Raw genomic sequence first — 25,974 nt, 5'->3', positions numbered from 1 at the left:
TTAAAGATGAGTTGCAATACTAAAAGACAACCAAAAAACCGAAGAAACCGAAGTGCAGTTGTGGTTTTAGTATATGTTTGTTTCAAAATTATTTAGAAGTCTTATTTAAAAGCCCAAACTTAATTTTTTTCAGGGAACAGAGTACACTTGGTGTTACCCGAGGCAGATAATGATTGTCTTGTTTGTAAAACCAGCATAAAAATGGGAATTTTAAAAATATGATTTAAGAAATTTATCAGTTGAGATATTTGCTATATAGTCAGCAGATTAATAATGTTAACAAGTGTTTGATGAAGACAGTTTTTCAATATAATACTCTATTGATATTATGCATATCTACTGGAAACAGTATATATAGAAAATGACGTTATTTATTGTTAAAATATAGCAAAAATGTTAAGTAGACTGTACCTAAATAGCAAGAAGAACTATACAGGCTCTCTTCTCTTTTGAATAACAAAACTAAAGATCTGTTTGCAAAAGCCTTGGGAGGAAATTAATGAATAAACGGATTAAACTCTCCACCAATTTATTTGCTGCTGATACGTTGCAAGGCTTTCTGACTTTTAAAAATAAAACCTAATTTGTAAAGTGAACAAGAAACATGAATTGAAAGATTGGTTCAGTCTTTGAAACTGAATAATGGCAAAAAGACTTACTGAGAATGTATAAGGTGTCCAGGAATAACATTTTCAATGATTTTAATATAGAATTATAGAATTGAATAGATTGGAAAGGACTTTTGAGGTTGTGTAGTGCAACCATAAACCCAGCACTGCCAAGTCCACCACTGAACCATGTCCCTAACATGCGTCTGCACATCTTTTAAATACCTCCAGGGATGGTGACTCAGCCACTTCCTCAGGCAGTCTCTTCCAATGGTTGATAATCCTTCCCAAGAAGAAGTTTTTCCTAATTTTGATTCTAAGCCTCCCTTGCCGACATATATAATTAGTACTTGAAGGCAACTGAGTTAATTCACATTGTTTAAAAATTTAATAAAATTGCTCCAATACTGGCCAGAAAGAAATTTAGGAACTAGCATAGTATTAAATTTACCTGAACTTATTTATTTAAGCTTTTCTCCTCAAAAGTCAACACCATCTTACAATTTTGGATGAGAAATTGCATTTTGTAGGAAAAAAGAAAATGAAAAAAAAAAAAAAACCCAACTATTTTTATACGGTTTTTGTATCTGAACTTTTGTACCAGGTGGAGTGATTAGAAAAATGGTTTAGTAAAGGATTATTTAGATTTTTGTGGGAGCACATGGCACTACATCAGTTTGTTAGATCTCCTGTCACAGGTAATCAAATGCCAGCAGTGTTTTTTGTAAGGCAAAGAGTAATATCCTTCTCATTTCACTGTTTTTTCAGGGCTATCTTCCTGCAAACGTGGACCGAAGAGAAAGCACTTTACAAAGAAAACGCAAAGAGTATTTTGCGTTTGTGGAACAATACTATGATTCCAGAAATGATGAAAACCACCAAGATACCTACAGACAGGTAGAACATGTACTAAATTGACTTTTATCTTCAGAACACTTGCTAAAGGACTTAGAAATTATTTTTGAACTTTGCTACTGTTTTTCTCTGTTTCTTTAATCTTACCAGGTAGACAACCCTCTAATAATTTCCCCAAATTTCAGAAAGAAAATTTGAAGTGGTTTTAAACTGAAATTCAAAATAGTGGATTTCCTTTAATGTCAGCATTAGTTTTGCCATGGTTTTCTGTTTAAAAATAGTTGTATTTTCAAATCTTTCATCTCCTCTTCAGACCCTCTTTCAAATGAGTGAAGATGGACAGGGAAAGTACAACAGTGACTATTTCTTACTGGCTCTGAACTTCTGCTTAAGAAGTTTTAACTATATATGATGTGCAATAAATATAGGAGTGTCAAACTTTCATGCTCACCCGTATAAGCAGATAACTTTTCTTCAAGTTTTGTATTGAAATTAATAGTTTGTAACACTAAGCAATGATACTTTAGCCTTCCTTGCTTGGGACAGATGAAACTGAGATCTTCCTTTCAGCTTCAAGACTAGTCTTTAGTAGGAAGAGGTATATAGCATCACTAACATAAGGCATGTGCATGGAACCCAAAATCATCACTTGAGCACTCTATTGCATAAAACTCCTTTGTGAAGTTTGGAATAAAAATTGTAGAGATACTGATATTTTTGTGCTCTCTTCTTGATTGTCATATACATTAAAATAGATGCTAAACTCTGCTTATACCTTTGGACATTTGGACTTATGATGATCCTACAGGTCTTTTGCCAGCCTAAATGATTCTATGATAGTGGCAGTTGCATATGACTTTACAGAAGTACTAGTATGTATTTACTCATAATTAACCTGAGTTAATGAGTATTGCCAATATCATTATAATTTGAAAATAATTGAAATGTGATGTAAGGATCCTAGAATGCAAATACAAATATATGTGGTTTTAAATTTTGCTTCATTGAAAGATTAACTTAAAGATTTGGCGGTATGTTTTGAAATACAGTAAAAATCCATGTTATCCCAAAAGTAATGATACAATGGGATTATTACAACTAATAGTGTTAACTGGTAGAATTATTTTAAGTATTATGTTGTTTGTGCTGTTGGTTCCTTTTATAGTATTCTTCTTTGTCTAATTAGATCCACATAGATATACCACGCATGAGTCCTGAAGTTTTAAGACTTCAGCCCAAAGTAACAGAGGTAAGAATGATTTATTTTCATTTGATTAGAGAAAACATTTTATTAATGAATCTGATATCACAGTTTGACTAATGAATAATTTGATTACACTTGCTATTTTGACTTCAGAACTAGCTTAAAGAAGTAAAAAACCCAAGGATATATAACTAGAGACTAAGAATAGCAGTGTAAGTATGGGTAATAAAAGCAAAGGCACCTCATTAATTTTCTGTATTGAATCTGTCAGTTTTTATTGTGGTCTTCTGCCCTTGAGGGGTTTTTTCTCCTTTTTTTTCCCTTTTCTATATTTTGTTAATACTGTATTTTTTAAGTAATCCAGAGCATAGTCCTGTAGTTCCATGTATTTGTCAAAATCATTTAAGGTTTGGAAGTTCCTAGACTGTTCCGCTTGGGAAATCTCCTTTTTGAATTTGTAGTATGGCTGGTTTGAATGCTTTATCTGATTTTGCTTCCTTGTAAGTTTTCTATGTTGAGTACACTATTTAAATGGTTTTAATGCTTTTGTAACTATATAATTAATGTAAATTTATAATAATGTGATTAATGGTAAATATATTAATCAGATTGGCCTATATCGTTGGGGAATGGAATCTCGTGGGGACTTTAAATTTTGAATTATATGGGTCTTAAATAGCATAGATGGTGTGGATTCAATTATTTAGTTTAATTCTTCAACTAATTTCCTTTCTAATGGTTCTAGTTAGACCTTCAAATGCATTGCCATGTAGCTTCTGTTCATACAATTATAGATCCAAATAGAATATAATCTGGTAGTACATTATGAGAACTTAAATGCCAAACTAGCTTTTGTTTGGTTTTCCATTGTTCCAATTATTTGTTTAATGGCAGTGCTCTTCCACATGTTGGAGAATTGGTTTGAAGAAATAGCCTAGTACAGTGTTTCAAAAGAAAAACTTATAAAGATAGGGCTTTCCACTTGCTTTCTACACAGTGGTGTTTTACCTGGGCTGTTCTAGGGATGAATCAAGGAGTAGTGTAAGTGAAATCAAGGGACAAGTACGAAATAAACTATTAAAGAAATTAATTAGATCAGTGGGCTACTGGGAGAATGGGCTTGCATCTGTCTTTTACTCTCTCTATAATCTTGACCAAACCCTACCCTACAATTGCTTAATGTCATTGTACAAAACATGCTGAAAGGGTCATAGCACCCAATTTCTCCAATGTTTCTTTCTCTTGTTTCTGAGTTTCTGGAGACCTACCATAGCACCACCGAATCCCTCAGCCCCACAGGGATCCTTCCCTGCTCCCAAGGGCTCTTGCAGATAGGGTGTGTTGTTCCCAGAGCTGACTCTTCTAGAGAGAGAGGATGGTGCTGGTCTCTGGTGAGCAGCAGGCACTTCCCCCTTTTTAAGGTGAGATTGCAAGGGCTATAAAGTGGAGAAGGGAATCAGAGTAAGAGTCAAAGACAGGTTTCAAAGGATGACACTGTGTGCAAAACCATTGTTGTGGATATCATGGTGAGTTTTGTATGTACTTCTGATGCTGCAAAGATTTGGAGTAATGATACCACCACTGGGAATCTCACATAGAGTGAGTTGAGGAGACTGTAGTTGACAGAACTGGACAAAAGCACTGGTTAAAGCTTCAGAAAGACAGCACATGTATAAACCTCACATTCTCCTGACTTAAATTTCCAAATGCTGCTATTCCAAGATTTTTGCTGTTCTTGGTGGTATCAGAGTCTTTGTTGCCAAAGAACTTTTAATTGGAGCCAATAAGGCTGTTTTAATTTCTTATCTGAATTCAGAGTTTGGTTTCTGTAATAAAATTTCACACTTTAGAAAAAGATGTTTTGAATCTGGTGTGTGGAAATAACTCGTTATTATGTATTCCTTTTATAATCAGTTTAAAGTGATTATTTTTGTGGGAGTTACATGGCTCCTAGTGAGGGGAAGGTAATGTTGGAGCAAGGATTTAAAGGACTAAGAATGACTTAATAGTGTCTCTGAAAGGGGAACAGAGGAGTTGGAGGTGGTCTTTCATATAGTGCAGTCAAGTTATTTTAAGAAATACTTATTATTTAGTTGTAATGAATTTGATTACCTAACATGGACTGGTCTAATTTATTATCTTTTCTTGCTTTAACTGATTTTTTTTGAAATGGAAAGCACATGGCTGTGTATTTCCCATCTATGCTTGCATATTATACATAATAATTTCAAGAAAACTGCACAATTTAAAATAGTTTATAATTTTGTCCTCTCGTCTCTTTTTTTATTCCTTCCTCTCCCTCCCCTACTTAGAAAACAAAAAGCAAAATTTCAAAAGCTTTTGAATTAAGGCTTTGGAGGTTTTGAAGTTCCTCTGGGGTGGCAAAACCCACAAGTAATTCAGACCTTCATTTAAGCTGATGGATTCTTTTCTTTATGTATATGAATGTAATTCTTGCAGTAATTATGAATGAGAGTCAAATTCAAAAGAGAATAATAGATTGGTAATAACATCTCATGAGATGTAGTGGTTCATACTTTCTGTTTCTGGTTTGGAAATCAAGAAGGGATCCTTTTGGGAAAGTGACCTTTTTAATGAGTTCTATTTGCACACAGTCATGAGTGTTGTATAGAAACTTTAATCAGTCTGGTGTTCAGGTTTTCAGTGCTCATTTTTTTGATTCAGAACAGTAAATGAAACTTTACAAAAATGGGTAGGAAACTGAAAATGCTATTTCAGTGTGTAGTTGAATTTCTGATTGGAAGCATTTGGGGATATTAAAGCTGATGTGCCATTACTAAGTGGTGCTTTCTGCTCAAAAATATAACATCCCCCCCAACAAATGCAAGCACCAACCCCCTCATACCTGGATTTTAAAAACATTTTAAAATCCATAGGCTTCTCAATTCGCAATGCAAACTGTGTATCTTATCAGATTCTGAGGAAACAAAAGGTTAGTGGTACAAATTTGTGAAGTGTTTGACTTCAGACATGACTTAATGAGAAAACACTATGTTTATAGTTTCTGCAGTGGTATTTTGGTTGACTGTTCATACTGAATTGCTGTGCCTTTTTTGTTGATTGTTGACTGTCCTTATTTTGTAGGCCTATCACACCATGAGGTTTTCATTTAGTGCATAACCCTATTCTACATTCTGCAATTACTACTTTAATAGATTTCTCTAGTCAGCTCGTTCTGATATTTGTTTTTTTGAGAAAGTCGTTTGTATTTGCAGTATGTTAAATGTCCTTTTTCAGAAGTGAAATACAGAATGATAACTCTGATAATACTGAGAAACTACTGTTGTTGAAAGTAGAAGTGGCAATGGACAGAAGCAGGCAGAGTGGCTGTGAGCTAACTAACCGTGCTAGATTGGCACTTTTCCAGTAATATTAAAAATATTACATAAACAATTGTAATTTCATCAGGGTATGATTATGTAAAATGTAAAAGCATGTTGTAAATGGCTGAGTGTAAAATCTTTATACAGTTATTGATAGACAGTGAAACACCACTGGCTATTGCTTAAAGGGCAGAAGCTGGAGGGTTTTTTTGGTTTAATATGCAGTTCTTGTTAAAATGCACTAGTCCCAAGAATTTGTAGCTAGAGGTATAAGCATCTTGGCTGATGGAAACAAGAGGCTTCTGTGGAGGATTTGCTGATGAATACTTTCCTTTTTCCTAATCTCTGAAGTCACACTGAGCAAAAACTGAATCTCAGTTGTGGTTGTAATGGATCAAACGTGAGCTGTCTTAAGCCTTGTTTTTCAGTGTGCACCAGAACTTTTTGTACTTACTGTTGTTGACTGTTTCCCCTGTTCTGTGAATTTTCAGCCAGGGAAACCCTGGAGGACAGTTGACTCTCAAAAGAAAGCCTGTAGGAGAAGGATAGATGTTGATATTTGAGACTTGTTTTCAAAGCAAAAGTGTAAATTGTATTTCAGCTTCAGGTGGAAGCCTATGATGGGAATTTCAAGCACCAGGATGTGAGTCCTTTATGCTGAGGCCTTTCCTTACTTAAAAATGACTGCAAGAGGAGTTTTCAACCAAATAATGAGATTTTATTTAAGATTAAATTAAAGCAGTCAGCTTCTTAATCTAACAAAATCTTAGTGAGATTAAATATAAATAATCCTGACTTCACAAATAAATTCCCTCCATCTATTGCATCCTTTCAGGGCAGGTATTTCACTGGCTTTCCTGAAGCCTGAGCTTTCATTGATTTCTGGAGTTGCAGGAAACCACAGAATCCTCTGAGTCCTTCCAAAATGTCACCTTTTTTTAGTACTGAGGCCAGATCTGAAGAGCAACATAGTTTGTGCTCTCATAAATGAGCAAACATTCTTTTTTTCCAGAAGATTTTATATCCCCGATTGCATTCCTGTAGTTAGGACAAAGCATATAGCAGCTTTCACTCTGCTGCTTATTTGCAGTGTTATAAAGGCACGTAATATCTTCAGAAGCAACTAATTGAGAAGAAATGCAGCCTGTCACAGATCTAAATGGAGTCAGAAAAAAGTTCTCTGATTTCCTTGTTCTTTTGTCTTCTCATGCTGAGATATGGCGTGGCCTCAGGAGTTTTTGAAGATCCTAAGCAAGCTTCAGTTAGAGAGCTGAGAGGGTGAGGTTCTGTGATATTGCAGACAGTTGCCTTGTTTCTACATTTCCTGATTGTTTCAGGTTTTTCATTAACTAGTATGCAGATGCCTGGGATGTAAAACTCCACACTGCAGTATTAGGCAAGCTTAACTTTTTATGGACATGTTATTAAAAATATAAACTATATCAAATCCTTCTTTCTGTTACTCAGGGATAAATAGAATATTGCATTAGAGGAATACGTCTTTCAAAGAGATGAAAAAATGTGGAAGATCATTTAATATTTCTTTCCCTTGAGAAAAGAGGAATTTTATATTACTGGAAAGCTCCAGTGAATAAGAGCTACTTTGTATTAACTACTGTAACTGAATTATATACTAGGTTGGTTTTAACATGTGCTAATACCCTGAAAATGCTTCCTTTTGAAGAACTGAGAAGCTTACATAGCACTGAGCATTGGCTATGAGTGCCAATGTTAATTTATGCTTTTCTATGTATGTTTTTGTACTGCTTAACTCCATGATATTAAGTTTATCTGCAAGGAGGTTTTTAACATCCTCACGAGAGGAAGCAGACGGGCAGGTATCAATTCACTCTCATGACCAGTGACAGGACTCAAAGAAATGGCACAAAGCTGAGTTGGGACTTTTAGGTTGGATATCAGGAAAAGGTTTTTCACTCTGAGAGTGGTTGAACACTGGAACAGGCTTCCCAGGGAAATGGTCACAGCACCAAGCCTGACAGAGGTCAAAAGAAATTTGGACAGTGCTCTCAGGCACAGGGAGTGGTACCTGGGGTGTCCTGCACAGGGCCAGGACTTGGACTCAGTGATCTTGATGGGTCCCTTTCAACTCAGGATATTCTATAATTCTGTGATGTTATGATAAACAAGTGTCTTGTTTAAAATGTGCTTATCACTTGTTAAATTAAATTGATGGTTTCTTTAACTCTTTTTCAGATCTTTGAAAGAATTTTGTTTATCTGGGCAATACGTCATCCAGCCAGTGGATATGTTCAGGGCATAAATGATCTTGTTACTCCTTTTTTTGTAGTCTTCATTTGTGAATACATAGGTAAGATTTGTCTTAATACTGAATTATGAATTAGTATTGACTTTGAAACATCATTTTCATTTTAATCTAACAGTTTGGATGAGCTAATCAAACCATAATTTGATACATTAATTTTATAATAAATGTTCATAATTATAAACCTGTATCACTTTAAATATATACTGAGAAGCAACCAGATTTAGGTAGTCAGTGAAGTTCAAGAATCACCTTGATTTCTGCGTAAGAAGCATTCACTGTTTCATTTTTCCTTTCTCTTCTAAATGTTTTTTTTTTAAAACTTTATATTGTACATATGAACTGGACAACAGTAGCAAAACAAGAAAGCAAAACAAAAGATGTCTGCCCTGCAGGAAAAAAAAAACCCCACTGAAACAAAAAAAGTAACCCATGAAACATGGATATTTTTAAATCACTTGTGGGGAAATTGAAATAAAGGGAACCTATTAAACTGTATCTGTGACTGAGACAATGTCATCTTGGAATTAGGGTCTGAAAATTAAAACAACAGTAATGAAATTTCTCTGGTTAAGAACTCTGCTCTTCTGAGACTTAAAACATTAATAACAATGGTAGTGTCAACAACTCCATTTGTGTTGTGTTTGTGGCTTTATGTGTAAATATACTTTTGAAAACATAACTTAGATGTGGGTTAAATCTTAAATTTACAGGTTTATATTTAAGTTATAAGCATTAAGAGAATGACTGACTGAACAATAAGTCATTAATAACTTGGGTATAACTATGTATATAAAAGGTAAGGTTTAAGAGTAAAAATGAAAATGTTAATCTGGTTTGAATTAAAACTTTCTCGTACTTTTGTCTAGCATACACACTTACAGTTAAAATTTCAGTGTTGTGTGTGTAAACTTGAGGAATGTATTGTCTGGCTACTTCAGTGGGGCTCTGTACAGTGGATTCTTCCTGCCTTGTCTGTGCAAGATATCCATCGGTGTATTAATCCATATTGATCAGTTTTAATGAAGGACAGATTATCCTTGAGTGGATGATAGACTATCCATTTACACATTTGCATGGCAACACCTCTGTTGCTTTGTTCATTTCTTGTTTCATAGGGGGATGTTTCATTGCTAAGCAACTAATGAGAACTACTGCTGCTTTCTCTCTAATCATCTCCTAAGTAGGGTAGAGGCCTACTCCTGAGAGTATTTGCAGTTTCTGCCTTTTACTCCCTCATTTGACAGATCATGAAAATGTTCTTAATGATCCTAGAACAGTAGGGTCTCTAGTAGACTTTAGGGTTGCTAATTGAAATAAGAAGTTCAAATGAGATGTGATTAGAGAATTGATATTCCATGTTAAATAGGCCATTTAATTAATATGGTAAATAAGTTTGTCTTTACCACCAACTTACATTTGGAGACCGTGATGATTGTTAATGTATTTGCCACTTTGTCGGGATTGTCATAGAAGAGCACAGCTGTTCCTGTAAGTGTTTGGTGAAGAAAGACAAAATGTGAAAACTTTCAACCATAAAAGATAGTAGGGGGAAGTGTAGGAAGCTCAGAAAACTGAATTCTGAAAGTTCATTTAAAAACTGGTATCTATATCATAAGAAAAACAGCAAAATGAAGGTCTGTTTTTCAGTATAGTGGTGGTCATTGCTAAGTGCTAACAGCAGTTATTTCCCCCAGAGACATATAAAACTTTCAAAGATTTTTCTTTAAACAGCTTTTTGATTGGAATCTTTCTAATATGTTCAAGTTACAATGATGCACTCAAGTTAGAATGAATAAATGAAATGGGGACATAGCATTTACGAAGCACGTCAAAAATCCAGTAATAAAATTACAGGATTAAAAACTAATATTGAATTGGACTTTAGTAATTTATATAGAAATAAACACAGAATTGCAGAATTTTCCTATCCAAAATGTTTACTTTTAGTGTATTTATATTTACTTTGGTAACATTCTGTATTTACTTCAGATTTTTAGTCTAGCTCTCATTTCTTGGTTTTACATGGATATTGGTTTGTACAATAAACAGCTTTATTTCATGCAAGCTTTTCACTACTGATTTTTGTATTTTTCTTTATTTAATTGAAACCTTTTTTGCTGCAGTTCTAAGTCACGTGGATCCTAATTTATGCAGGTGAAAGTAATAATGCTTTTATTTTAGGTTCTTTCTGTAACTGAAAAAACTCCTAAAGAATTATGAAGTATTCGTAATAAGTTCTTATTAACAATGCCATTAATAATAAATCTGTGCTGATTAGGTCATCTGATGATACATCCTGGTAATTTTTAAACACATTTGCAATTTTGTCAAGGATTTTGGTGGGAGGAAAACCATGTTTATTTTAGCTTTACAACAACTGAGTGAGCCCTTAATCCTTAATCTTGCATAACAAGTGTGTGACATAGTTATTCTAGCAATGGGAGTCTTTTTGCTCTGCTAAAGACATCTACAAACTGTTTGGAAAAGTGTTGTGAAGGAACTTCTGCAGATACGAATGACACGGATGAAAATGCTATTTTACGTCTCATTCAAATCTGAATGCCAGAAAGTAGTTTTTTGGGTCTGTATGTAAGGGCTGAAGTCACAGATGTTTTGATGGTTTAGTATGGATTGAGGTACCTAATTTTACCACACAGATTCATACATTTAGAATATATTGAGTTATTGAATTTAAGAATTGAGTATGTTAAAAGTTCAGGACATTCTTTCAAACTTTCCATCAGTATGATGAAAGGGTAATCTGGTAATGTCTCATTAGTTTCCAGTTTGGAAGAAAAGCAGAATGCTGAAACATTTTGAGCAAGATAAAACTTAATTGTCAAATCAAGCCAAGAGAGGAAAAACCATAATGAAAATTTCAGAGGGGGTAAATACTGGCCCCTGCTGGAATACAGCAGTTTCAGTTTTGATTTTCTGGTCTAAATTAGGAGCAGAATGATTTTAAACCTTAGTTTTCTTATACCAGATGATCATGTGTGTTATTCTCAACATTTTTTTAATTTTTCCACCTCATGAAAAATGCTAGAGGTATTTAATCTTATTTTTGTCATACTATAACAGCTTCTTTTGAAATCCAAACACTGGAGGCACGGGAAAACTATTCTGGGTTACTTCTAACCTCCTGCACGACATAGTAGTGTTGTAACATGTGCTGTCAGAACAAATGCTAATTACTGTCAGGGCAGTTTTCCTGAAAGCCCTCTGTGTTTGTAGCATCTTAGTTTGTGTCAAAATGAATCTCATGCCTGCAGATGCACCAGAGGGGTTTTTGTTAATGAGATAAGATATACCATATGACTGCTCACTGTAGACTTAATGTGGAGAAGGAAATTTTGCACTGGATTGCAAGTCCTATTGATTGCAAGTTGCCACAGATGTGCTCTTTGCACACCTTCCTCTTGCCCTGGGTTCCTGTAGAGCTACAGTTTCCTGGTGTTAAGGTGCAGTGTACAATTGCTTGTGGTCTCTTGCTCACCTACACTCCACTTTATCTGACATTCCAGTACATTGTCGTTCACTGGGCTTGTGTGTTTATCTAAAACCCCAAAGAGGACCTGGAGTTATTCACCATCCAGAGAGATGAAAGTTTCAGAGAGGTAGCACCATGATAAGGATGCATGTCAGATTGTTGCTAGGTGGAATAGCTGTATGATTCTAAGACACCTAGGAGAATTGGATCAAGCAAAATTAGCAGTTGGTACGAAATCAAGGGCAGAAAATGAACACTGTTGTAGCACTTGGTCATTTTATGTTGGATAAAGAGGGACAAGAGAAATGAGGCTGCTGAAGACTGGAATGGCGATTGAGATACTGTCTGCAATGTTCTTGAAATAGAGGAGCCTGAGACAAGTTGATGATGCTTACAAGAACTGATGAACTGAAAACCTGGAAAAGAGATATCTTACCCTTGTAAGTATTTTTTCTTGTCATCTTAAATCCTCTTATAGATGGCATTAAATGAAATTTCTGTTACCTAGTGTTTTTTAAATTGATACTGTCTTTATGGGAGAATTAATCTAGGCCCAAATCCTAGTGGAAATGGGATAGGATTTATTCCCAGACTACTTTTACTCTGAGTAAGGAAAGGTTCTGTGGTCCTGAAAAAGCCTTCATCTGTCTATAACTCCCTTGTTTACTGCATTTTTCATTCCCTCTCATATGTTGCAGGAAGTCTTCCTGCCCTTATAACTGGTATGCAGTCTCATTTTTGTCTTCCTTTCACCCTGTTCAACCGTTAAAACTATTAATTTGGGTGTTTTTTTTCCCCACAGTTTGAATACTGCATCAAAACCAGTTATTTTCATTGTATAATTGGAGTAGAGTTTTTGAGAATTTTGTTATGGCTGTATTTGAGGTAATTCCTCAGTGTTTGTCTATAAAATATGAAAAAATGTTAGTTAAGCAGATTTTTTTTCAGGAGAGTTGTAATTTTTGAGGAATAAATAGATCTGTTTGGAATGTACATAAAACTCAATTTCTGAATGATAAGACAACAAGCCAGAGAGCCAAGAGTATTAACCCACTGACTTTAGGGAACTGCTTTCCTTCATACTTACAGGATTATAAGGTAAAATTTTGTTCAGCATGCATTATTTGCTTTACAAGACCAAGCTGAAGCCTTGTTTGCTACAGCATATGAATTGATTTGAGATAATTTATCCTGCTGTCTAAATATCTAGACTTTATTATTCAGTTCTACCAATTCACTAGTCCTTGGAGAATTATGAATAGGACATGTACCTTGAGGTTTTGAGGAGAGAAAGTGGAAAAGATGTAACATATTTGTAGTTATTTCAAAGAGACTGACTGAAACTGAAGGATGACAAATTGTTTTTATAAACTAGAAAAAAGAGCTATAACTGGATTAACTGGATGCTTCTCCTTCTCCCAGACCCTTCAAGTTTCTCCGTCTTCTGATTTACCAAGACCTGGAAGACTTCCCAGGACTGAGGTTCAGGAATCTGAGGGATTTCTTCAGTTTGAGAGAGATGCAAAGATTTTATTTGCAACTGTAGTATGCTCTTCAACTTTTCTGTTAGTTTTGGCATTAAACTTTGTTATAAACTTCTACTATTTTCATGTTTTTCTTTGTTTAAATAAATAAAAGGTTTTGCAAAATCTTGTGTTAAAATGTTTTTATTTACACTGTTTTTGAAATGATTTATGAAGCACAAAATGAATTTGCATAAAAGCAGGGACATGAAGCATAATCGATATTTTAATGTTTTCTTGCAAGTTGCAAAAATATTAAGAAAATCACTTATTTTTAAAACCCTTGTAAAATTTTATGAAAAACTATTCAAAATAACCCAAATCACTTTTCTATCAAATGAAAATTCCATAGCACAAGTTCCATTTAATCACATTGTTTTTTTTCTCCTTAATGCAAATTTCTAGTAATGTAGTTTCCATATACAAATATATGTTTCAGTGCTATTTCTTAATATTTCCATAATTTTATAGTAATACTCATGACATCAGGAAAGTTGACTCAACTTATCATAAACATGAGCAATATTCCATGAAATATTCTTTGATAATTAAATGGAGTATTGTAATCTATGTGACTTGGGTGAGCAAAGAATGAAGAAATCTTACAAAAAACTGTTGAATTCAAGACCTGAAAGTACTGAAAAGCCAATTACATCTTCTGTGTAAGTCCAGAAAACGTCATCTGCATTCCTCTGAAAAAGCTGCGATGCACATGAACCACTCAGTGACCTGAATCTTTTTACTTACCCATCAGTTTTCTTTGCTGCACTCTGCTTTCATGTATTTTTGAACACCTAGTATATGTACACTTGGGTATACATATATATGTGTACATATATATTTATAACTATAACATGACATAGAAAATGTTCAGCGTTGTCGTAGCTTGCTTTGAGATATCCACTGTTCACCTTTTCAATTTCTAGGAATATGTTGTCCCACTCTCCCCCTACTGCTGTGCCAATCTGTTGTCAGTGAAAGTATTTTCTACGTGCTGCAGGGTAGCTGAAGAGAGGGATAACTGTAAAGAATAAGATGGACAGTGTTTGAATTTGGTTTTACAAATTGATGACTCCTGCTTTACAACACAGAAAAGGTCCACAAGTAAGCAGAAACCTGTGTTGAGCCCACACACAGAGGTCTTGGTACTTCTGTGGTGTGAGACAGACTGATTTTGACTGCACTGGGAAAGCAGTTAGAAATTTTTTCCATTAATTTAAATATTTTTGAGTTGTAGTTTTTGAAAAAAATCCGAAGTTCCTTCAGGTAAATTGCTTGTAAGCAAAGGCAATAAGAATATAGACCTGAATTTTAGTGCTTTAAAAAGCACGCTTTTGAAGCACTTGGACAGATTCTACTTTTAAATTGTTAATTTGTTTTCATGTATGTCTCACTTAAGAAAAAATGAATTATTCATAATGTCTGAGAAATTGTCTTTATTAATATATAATATTATTTTTCAGGCCTAATTGGACAAAGAAACCTTGCTATTTTACATCCTTTTATTCACTTTAAACAAGTAGCAGAATCCATGTGAAAATAACTAGCACTGAATTCTTTGAATTGTTTGTCACCTAGCAGTGTTTGCCATGATATACTGTTCTGTCTGAGGTTGGTTTATAAAGCAAGATATTTGGAGGCATTCCAAACAGAACTAAGGAAAACAGTTACAGTATTAAGAGGAGATCTCATGCTTAGTTTGTGAGGGGTTAGAGAATAAGGGAGCATGAAGAGAGGCAAGTATGTTGGCAGAACTTGTATAATGGAGAGAATTGATTGATTGATAGGAACCAGTGAACTATAAATTCTTGTTAATCTTTTGATCCTTTTATTTTGTGTTTGAATATTTATTTTAATTACTTACTTGGGCAAATTAATCTTTATCTTTTAGCATGATTTGTTGGAATATTACTTCTTTAGTTCCAGTGGACTCATTCTGTACTGGGCAGTTTTTTCTGGCTTAGAGTTATAAAACTATTACATTTAAGGATTATTTTTCAATATAATTGCAATAGTATAAAAGTCCCAATGAACGTAGTTAAGCTTTACTCAGACATGCAGTTTGTGTGTGACTTGCTAGAGGAGGTAGAGTTTATTCCCTACTGTTTTTCCCTGGTTGCTTAAACTACTGGAAGTTTGTGGTGGCATTAAGTATCAACTATATGAGTGGATCTGTTTGTGTAAGTGCTTTCTATAGGTGTGGAAACCCTTGAATTCCTCAGGGAAATCCCCAGGGCTTTGCCCTGGAAGAATCTACCATAGAGGTAGATTCTACCTAGATTCCCTGCCTAGGCTGAAAGAAAAGACTTTCTCTATGGTGCTCTGCAAGACTACGTTAATATTACGTCTCAGTTTTGCTTTCCCCATTGGTCTGTGGGCTTTGCCCACCTCTGGTGTTGATTTATGTCCCTATTTCTCGTGGTTTCTCCTTTCCCTGTTTCTCCATTGGTTGTGGTATCCCTGGTGGCCTGTCCCTCTGTCCCCTGTAGCACACTGACCTTTGCCCTGGCCTTGTACCACCCCTTGCCCTCAGACCATTGGTTCCTAATCCCGCACTTAACCCTGGGCACTCCTTTGATCTGGTCTTTTGTCCCTGATCCCTTTGGCATGAGTCTGCCAAATAAACTGCCCTGGAACTTACACAGGAGACCCTTCCTCCCTCTCCTCGCTGGCCGTGGTGTGTGTGGTGTGTGCAGTTGAGTGTCTTGCCTGTGTGCCTACCCAAGCGGCTTTTCCAGAAGAGATGCTTATTGGGAAAAGGTAGCAGCAACCACCATCTATTTCCATGTTGCTACATATAAGCTTTGATAAAATGAGGTGATTTACTTCTTTAGTTAGTGGGTCTTTGGCTAACTGAAGCACGCAATTTTGGCATATTTTAGAATATAGTAATCGTGAGAGAAGGTGTCAATAATGAGCAGCTGAGCATATATCTACAAGTGACTGTATAGGGTAGTTGGGTAGAATATTGCTGCATGTATTTTACTCATTAATGTATTTGATTCCTGTGAGGGCTTGGGACAGTGTGAACTGGATTCTTGTGTGCTGTAGAATTGCTTCATTTCTGTATCCTTAAACTTCACACTGGAGCCACATATTTAAGTATTCCCAGATTAGGTTTAGTTGGTCAGGAAAGGGTTTGCTTGCTGTGTACTTAGATGACACAGCTGAAGCAGGGCTTTCTGCTCTCAAAACAGGTGGCTTTGCTTTTCCTTTTCCAGCCCAAGATGTGCATTCCTGCCTTCTCTTTTTGGTTTGCACTGGCTTTCCTTGGGCACAGTTAAACTGTCTGGAAACTAGGCCCATAATAAAGTGAATTAATTAACTTTCTGCACACATTTTGAGGATCAGAGAAGAATATGAGTACTGATATGGGGACAAAAACATGTTAGGGAGGAAGGGAGAAGCAAAGGTCTTTTTAGTGCTAGATAGCACTGAGACTGTTTTAGCATTAATGCTAAATAATTAGCATTATTTAGTAAAAACATGTGCATGATAAGGATCACTTACTATTTGCTTAGCAGGTTAGGGAGCATAACAGATAAAACATATGGCAACCTGCTTTTCTATTATTTTGCTTCCTAGTACTGTCTTGAATGACCTTGATTTACAGTGCAGTTTTACAAAACCAGTTCTTCTCTCTGTTTCAATTTTTATTTCACTCTCTAGTATACTGTCAGATTTCTGAGCTAATTAGAATAGTTCATCTGAAATGTTGGATGCATTGTTTCATCCAATAGACTTGGGCTTTGCCCCCTTCTTTTGCTTTTCATATGTAGACTTTTTTAATATTAATTCTGTAATGTTTTCTATAATATTACTTTTTTTTTTTTTTAAGTACATTTGTAGTTCTTAATAATCAAATTGTTTAAAGTCATATCATATTGATGCAAAGGAGAAAGTAACTCTAGTAATCTTCAGGACCTCCACTGAAACAATGAATTTCTTGAAAATCTGTTCAGTTAACCATACAAACTGTAAAATGAAAATTCTTGTTCTTATGGACTGGCACATATTCTAGCTTGAATAAAGTGTGGGCTGTGATAAAATGTCTTCTTCAGTTTGATTGCAGATACAGAGTAGTAATAGTCCTGGTTACTTAAATCATAAGGATGTATTAGTTGAAAAAGTAGGATGTACCTCAGTTTTACTATCTTGCAGGAATAAATTAAAGTAATTCAACTAAAAGTGCTTTTGTGGATAGTTTTTAAAAAAGCTTCTATCTATTTTGCAGTGGAGTATGCCTCATTAAAATTGGAATTCTCTGGCTGTTTTTAACAATAGCTGTCAGAAGTGAAAAAGAGACATTATTTTCAGTATATCCAACTGCGTAATTGCCTGTTATTTTTAGATTTGTGTGTGAGAAAAAATCAGTATTTTGAGTAATGGTTTTAGTTGCTCGTAGTCTCCTATGAATGTCTGTTTAAAACAAAGCAAAAATACCCCCAAACTCCCTTAATGCCTGAAATTTTAAGGTCTATTAGTCTTTCAAAGATTTTACATTTTTAAGTGATCTTCAAAGAAAGGACAATCTATATAACTTTATTTTCAGAACAGCATCTACCTACGTATGAAGGTGCTGTGCTCTGAGTCTGAAACTGGTCACTTTACCATACATAAATAAATGTTTCAAAACAGTATCATAACTAAATATCATATTTTCATTGAAAGTGTAGCAACAGTTGCCGCATTTTTTGATCTGTGTTTGACTTACAAACTTTTAAAAAAGTATCTAAATGGATTAAGAAAGGTTGCCTGTGGAGAAAAGCTTTAAGAGCAACGATGGAGGAAGCTAACACCTATTTTCTCCAAGATTAAAATAAGTGTTGGACAGAGGATTTTTCAGACCTAACAATTTCTGAAGGTTGGTAGTACTCGCTTCAGTGTACCACTGTTTAAATTAAATGTTCTTTTCTTAAAGATGTATATGACTGGCTTTCCTGTGAGGTAGGGAATTAAATGAATATTGTTAATGTTCAGTGGCATAAGATAGGAACTGAAAAATTGGCAATTGCCATTTCATAAATTTTTTTTTCACTAAATCTGTAGGTGTGAGCTTACAATCATCTTCCTACTCTTTCTAACATTACAAAGTTTTCTTATTGATGTTAGAGCAAAAATAATTTGATTATAATTCCTTAAACTTATAGCTTCTTATTATTTGTTGTACTGCTCTCCCCATAATTGTGAGTTGGAGGCATTTGTAGGTGAAATTTTGGGTTAGCCTTTAATTTGTTTGTTTGTTTTAAATACTTATTGTATACTTCCATGTCACACTAAAGAAGTGTGTCTTGAGAATACTGATCACCATTCTAGACTGTATGGGCCACCCTCCATTTGTTTTTTGTGGTAAAGCTGGGATTTAAAGTGAATACTTTTTTGAAACGCAGCTGGGGAGGTCAAGCCCATGTAAACCTATCTCTTAGATGACTGTCATAGTTTTTACACTTTAGAGGAAAAGCCAAGTAGAAACTTGAAAGTTACTAATAAAAATTTCTTCAATCATATCAGTGCCAGGAAGTCTACTAAAGAGGCAAAAAGTCTGAGAAAGGCCTGATGGAACCTATAAAATACCACCTCATAGCAGGAGATTGTGTGGAATTTTTGCTTAGATATTTCTTGTGAAGAAAGTTATGAGCAAAATCAGAGGCATTCTTTTGAATTTTTGCTATAAGACATGGATAGAAGAAATACCTGAATTAATAAAAAAATTTCTTAGGTCAAATAGGACTAATCAAACTTCTGTCATAAGTCATCAGAATGATTAAGTCAGGTCTATCTTTTCTATTATTTGAAGTGTTTGATGTGTTCAGCTAACTCAGATTTGTCTTTTAAATCACAGTATTTTTCTATTATTCAAGTTTGCTTTTTTTTTCCTTCTATGATGTGTATTAAAGAGAACTTGAGGAAAAAGTATTGTTGCCCCATGCATGTATTAAAACAGATCTGTCAATGAAAGTCCTGTTGTACTGCATAGAATGATGTGGATTTGAATTATCCACTTTTAAAGTTTGTTTTGCATCTATATGTGTGTTTCTAAATATTCAAATGTATCTGTCCAAAAATGTGCTATTTCATGATGCTTAGTGCATGGTCTCAATATTTAAAAAATGAACTTAATTTCATAATATGAATGCTAATGTAAAAAACAGTGCATTTCTCAAGTTTGAGATACATTTTGTGGTTTATATTGTCTAATTTTTGAAGACAATTAAGAAACTAATAGACTCATACTATGAGAAAGTAATAAGACATTAGTGAAGGGTATTCTGTTTGAAACTACAGACTAGAAATACTGGGTCATGGGAATAAATGGAAAAAATATCTTGAATAGTGGTAGAAGCAGTAAACTAAATTTGAAGAGAAACCAACAGATTTCTTCAGGTATAAAAATGGAATAATTGTGAAGGAGGAAGTTAATTGCAATAAATATAGCTATAGGAGAGACATGTATTCCAAAGGGAGCAGCATATTTTAGTTCTGTCTTCAGCATTCTTAGTTCTCCTCTCCCCATGGTCTCCATATAGTTATAATTAGTGATCATCTCTCTGTAGTGAAGTGATGCAGAGGTGGTTATACTTCCAGATCTAATTCTTCTCAAGCATGCTTTCCAGCAGACTGGGAAATTACTTTAATGCCTTTTATTCCACTAAAAGTGGCTTTTGATATCCAAATATTGCAGCTTTGTGTGTTTATTATGAAGTAACTTGTGGGAAGAAAAGCTACAAGAGAAAGTTGCTTAAGGGACAGAGCATGCCTTACAAATGGCAGAAGAGTAACATTCCAATCCTGTTCCATAGATCAATAGCAGCTGAAGATCTAAGAAAAGATTTTCAAATTAGGTGGATTAGTGCTTTATAAAAAATTGAAAGAATTTTTTTTTGTCTTATTTTCAATGAGATACACGGTTAGTTAGTTTATAGATGTCAAACCAATACGGGTAAGTTTGTCAGAAGTTTGTGTGCTGAAACTTCAGTTTGAATTGACTTTGCTTGTAGTTTAAATGCAAACCATTTAAAGTCACAATAAAGAAGACATTGGGTTTTTCATTAGCATGGGGATATTTTGCTTGTTTCTTATTTGAGAAATCTGATATTTAAAATTTTTAGGCTGTGGAAAACAATTTTTTAAAGCAGAAGAGAAAAATTATGTACTTCAGCACAATTACCAAGAAAGGGGGAGAAAAAGTTTTCTTGTAAAACAGTTTTTCTTCTGTAGGCTTTCATTGCATTATTTCATAGAAGGGGAAAGTACTTAATGCTTTTATAGCACATTCATTTTCACAAAACCTAGTACTTAAAAATAATATGCTTTTGAATTGTGTTCTCATCAAAAATGTTTGCGAGCTGATTTATGTGTTTGATCTTTAGTTAATTATGACATAAAAATTTACTGTATGTCTGAAATTTAAAGACAACTACCTTTCTTAAAGTAACATTGTTTAAGAAAATTAGAGATCATACTATTATTTTTGAAAACACAGAGCAGGCTTTTTTTTCTAGAGGTTTGATTATTTCTTTATCTTGACAATAAATACCTATACAATATGTAAAAACATGTTTGAATTTTATGTAAAAAGCAAGCCTTGTGGCTTTTTTGCCTCAGAAGTATATTTAGCAGTTTCATTACGAAAGTGTGAATCACTTAAGGTAGTTAAGATAAGGCAGATTAAGGTAGTTAAGGAATGGATTCAGCAATTAAGCAATATAAGAAGTAATGTTTCCTGCAGACTGCATTCTCCTCAAATATGCTTCTTCAAATTCAGTATTTGCAGTTTGTGCTAAAAAGCAGAAATAACAGATGTTACTTAATTTTTGTTGTAAATACGGCAAGAAATCTGGAGGTGGATTTCTTATCTGTGAATGATGTGGGAGATTACTAAACACAGAAGCATGTAATTTTGGTTAAGAAGATCGATATATATCCAGTTGAAAAATGGATATTGCATAGTGTGGGTTGCAGCAAACTGCCACTGTCATAGATGTGCAGGGATGTTGTCACTGAGGGACAGTTGTTTCCTCTGCCCTCCATTTTTCTTTGAGAACTTATTTTGTTATGCCATTCAATGACATTAATGGGTTAAATCAAAAACTGCTTCCTGAGTGAGTGAAGCTATACTTGCACAGAGTTATGGTCACATGTAAATGGTTAATGAGCTTATGTGACAGTGGCAACTTTGTCCGTCTTCAGTCATGGGAAAAATCACTTTTCTGAATTTTTAGAAGTTTTTATAATGATGTACAAGTTTTTGGTTAATTTATATTACTTTTATATTTACCCAAGTTAGAGTTGAACCTTTGAGCTTTCTAAGTTATCCAGGGAATATATTAAACATATTGCTGTTAAAGAAATAGTTCAAATGAATTCCCTTGCCATCCTTCTATTATTAAGTAATTACATGCAAGACTTTTTTTTTTTTTTTTTTTTTTTTTTTTTTTTTTTTTTTTTTTTTTTTTTTTTTTTACTTTTTGAAAATAGTTTTAGTAAAGAAGTATTAATTGTCAGTACTTTTAAAGTTCGCCTCTGCATATGCAGATACATACACTGGTTTCTTTATCTTCTAAATATGTTGTAGCCTTTAGTACAACTGATTTTTTTTGATCTCCACTAAATAGTTCTTTTTCAAAACGACATTAATTTATAGATTCTTTCTGAAGGCTTTTCCAGTGCTAGAGTGATAGTTCTGAAATAAGTCTCTAATTAATCCCATACCTGAACGCAGGGAATGCCTGTGTTCCTGAGGTTTGCTTTAAACTTGTTTAAAGCACTCTACGGGTTGCTCTTGTCCCACACTTGATGTTTGTCTCTGTGTGTTTGTGGATATGTGTGTTGATGCTTTAAAAAATTAAGTGATAAAGCACAAACTAGCTAATTAAAAATGCAATGTGGGAGACATGTTCAACCTTTAATCTTTTATTTCCTATTCTCAAAGCACCTTTTGAATTTCTCAGGGAATTCCCTTATGAGGCATTCTTAGAAAATACTCATCAGCATCCTGTGCTCATCATGCATATGGGTTACTAATTATGAGTCCCATAATTTGGTGTCACATGCACAGCTTCTCCCTGGCAAGCTGTTTTGGTTGACAGTAGCAAACCTATTGAAGTGAGTACTATGAGAAGCATTAGTGCTGAGCATTGTGTTCATTGTTGCTGAAATCCATTTTTAAGAAGAGCTGCCATCTTACATCTGGCTTATACTCTTCCTTCTAATTTCAAACTGCATTTACCGGCAGATCTCTCACCTGTGTGGAAGAGGTTCTCAATCCTGTATTTGGCATTATGCAAGTTCTGTGATTCAAAGACCTGTTGATACCATCAGTTTTACTTAATTCTCTTTTGTACCCTGTTTTGGTCATAAAGCTTTTCGTCTTTCTCCTGTCTGACTTGTGGAACAGTAATCTCAGTCTGCAGCCTATGAGAAACCAATATATTTTATTTCATTTGCAACATGACATGAGAGTTTCCATTTTTCAAATAAATTTACCATCCTTGAAAACAAGTCTGGTTTTGTGTGTATATATGCAGTGTGTTATGAATATGAAATAAGGGCAAATTCTGGATTATTTAGTTCGGAGGAAGAAGAGATACTTGCCATTAAACTCTAGCCAAGAAAAAGCCTGGGTAGAAAAGATCTTACTGGCAAGCAATGTAGGCCCACTAAAGGAAGTCTGTGATTGATTTACTGATTACCTTCATACAGAATCTGGAATTAAAGAAAAAGTATTGAACTATCTACTCTTTTGTGATAGAGCAAATTGTGAGTACTTGCAGGGTCATACATTAGTGTTGATAAGCCTAGAAGTTCAGTCCATGTGATCAAGCTTACAGTGTTTTTGGACAGGATGATTTATCTTGCTTGCCAGGTCACACAAGATTGTTACAGTCACCATGTGCAGTAAAATTATTCAGAGAATTCGTATTAACAAAATATAATGATTAATGTTTGAAACATCATACTGATGTATAAAGATATTTATCTTGCTTCCTGTTGCATCTGAAGGAAATTGTGGAAGATCAACTGAAAACAATTGTAAGACTATTAACAATATTAAAATAGACAAGTTGTCAATATATCATATATGTGAGAACATGACTGGTTATAAGGGAATATTTGAAGTGCAATAAGGTCATGTTTACCCAAGCCTGGACTGATGAGATGATTAAGATTTTTTAAAAATTTTACCTTTGAGACTGCAGTACCACAAAGAAAAGGGAAGGTTTTACTTTGGTGATTCATCCTTAACAGCTCAAGAGCTATTTCTATCAAGATTAATATGTAACTAGGACTTTTTCAATTGGAGATATTGATATGGTAATATACATATTTAATTAGGCAATTGTTACTGAAAGAATTTACATTTAAATGCTCTATTATGTCTTGATCGTAGTACAAAAACATTGTCTTAGTGCAGCAGTGACTGAATAGGTGATTAATAAACCATTTTGAAAACTGAGTTTGGAGTGAAATATCAAAGATCTAGTTGCAAAATATTACTGTGCACCTCTGCATGCAATCCTGTGTGTATGGTTTTTTACTTTGCATGCTTGGGTGGTAACTATATGTTAGGTCTGCCTGAAGATCCAACATCTGAAGTAGATTGCAGTATAAAGTAAGCTTTATAGAGAGAAACACCTGTGCATTCTGTGGTCAAAATGGTTTCCTTGCACTGCTGCAAGAGATATGTAATTTGAACCTCAGGTATATGGTAATGCTTTTTCTACATTTACACAAATTTGTGCTAAAAAATCCCCCAATTTATGTTGAACTCATTAACTGATCTAATGGTTTTTATGTATTATTTTGTATATTGGGTGTATGTAAAGAGCAATCATAATTTATTGGTCATCTTGCAGTCTGTTTTGGGCTTCAGCACTAGGACTTTTTTACCTTTCCATCTGTTTTATTCCCTGCCTCGCACTCTAGTGGATTCATCTGAATTTTGCTGATTCTGAGTGTTGAGAAACAATTTCGAGATAAAAAGCTGCAGTTAAAACATTAGTAACACAACTAAATGTGTGTTTCACTAAAAAAATCCTTTGAGAGAATGTGTGCTTTATTTAATGAAGATAGCTTTTATAGGAACTTGCTTAGCATAATGAAGTATGAAAGCTATCAAGCTACATTTATATTTTTAACACTTTATAAAGACTGAGTTTTGGTGTTGGTAACAGGTTTAGAGAAGTTCTGAATGCAAACTATGTTTTTGTTGGTTGTATATGTTTTTACCCTTGATCTGTTCTGAATAGGGAAAATTCCAGCACTCTTTAGAAGAAGTCTATTGCATCTAAAAGACAGAGATCAGTTGTGAACTTAATTTTAACATTCTGAACAACTTCAAACAAAATCATCCATTAGGCTTAATCTTGAATTAAAACCTACTTTTAATGGAGGCAAGCTGTTTAGCATGTTTACTTTTTGTTATCATTGGGAAACTAAATCTGTTAGTAGCTGTAAGCAATATTTTTTAAAATTTTGATTTTATCCTTATGTCTCTGCCTTTGTGAGTGCATCCAGTTAGAACTGTTTGGAAGAAGTCTTTTTGCATGGTGGGAAGTTTCAGAAGCATACCCTGGGAGTGAGTAAAGAAGAGCTAATACCACGCTTACAGCAATGCACATACTCAGATCAGCATGTCATAGGCTCCATGCTACAACAATTTTCCTCCAGGCAACCATTTTCCTGTCTTTTACAATTGTATAGATAACATGATAAAGATCTCCACAGGAAACTTAAGAAGATGAGAAATGTTTCTGTAAGACTTCGTAATGGGGAAGTTTTAGGCTGTGGTCTTTTCTCCCCCAGATATTGCACATGCTGGCCTGCTATTTCTGTCCACAGTCTTTTATTCAGTCTTTATATTACTGTCCATTCAGATTTCACTTATTGAAAATAAATTTAAAGTTATTTAAAACCAGAAATTGCAATTATGTTCTGAAGCACAAATAATATCTTATATACTTTTAGAATGGTTATTTTGTTATTTTAGCTTTTGTTTTTCCTGAAATCCCTTGTGGTCTGTCTTTCAAAACTTTTCTAGTGTGTTTATTTCTTCATCCAAGTAAGAAAGAAAAAAAAAAAGAAAAAAAAGAACATAGAGAGAGAGACCAACATGGAGGTTGACTGCCTGTCCTGTTAAAACTGCAGGGAAAAAGAAACATTTTGCATTATGTGCATACCCAAATAAATGAATAAATGCTAAATATGTAGATTATGATTTTGCATGGCATTCTGCTAATCAAATGTTCTTTAATTGGAGCTTGTTGTCAAAATGGATGAGCTCTTAAAATTTTATTTGTAGTGTGGAAAAGGATCATTTGGATATTCAGTGCCACTTTTGAACTTCCTCAGTAAAGTGTAGCAAAGTAAGGTGGGTTGGTGGAGCAGAAACCATTGATGACATCACTGAGCACTTGCTTGTTTGAGACTTTGCTTTTGTGCCATCTTTGTTAGAAGAGTTCTTGGTGCTTCCACAGAGTAGCTCCTTGTTCATCACACACCACGTTTGAATCAAAAAGTACCAGTTAATGTAACATATCCAAAAATATATATCTTAGCTGATTTAATGAAATCATATTTTTGTGTAGCTCCAAGTAATTAGATTTATTCATTGGAATACTTGGTCAAAGAATTTTAAGCCAAAGTTTGACACAGTTGCTTTAC

General features: G+C 34.3%; 1 protein-coding gene across 1 annotated transcript in view; it reads left to right on the top strand.

Annotated features, from left to right (window-relative positions):
- TBC1D22A (TBC1 domain family member 22A) overlaps positions 1-25,974 on the top strand; it is a 150,484-nt gene that overhangs the window by 24,065 nt on the left and 100,445 nt on the right. The window contains exons 6-8 of the mRNA XM_063396828.1: positions 1,377-1,505; positions 2,650-2,712; positions 8,226-8,340. Coding sequence (XP_063252898.1) covers positions 1,377-1,505; positions 2,650-2,712; positions 8,226-8,340 — 307 coding nt within the window. The remainder of the gene's footprint in view (positions 1-1,376; positions 1,506-2,649; positions 2,713-8,225; positions 8,341-25,974) is intronic.

Source organism: Prinia subflava, chromosome 4, assembly GCF_021018805.1.
Source record: "Prinia subflava isolate CZ2003 ecotype Zambia chromosome 4, Cam_Psub_1.2, whole genome shotgun sequence".
Taxonomy (NCBI): domain Eukaryota; kingdom Metazoa; phylum Chordata; class Aves; order Passeriformes; family Cisticolidae; genus Prinia; species Prinia subflava.
Note: the sequence above shows the minus strand (reverse complement) of the source record. Positions and strands in the feature narration are given on the sequence as shown.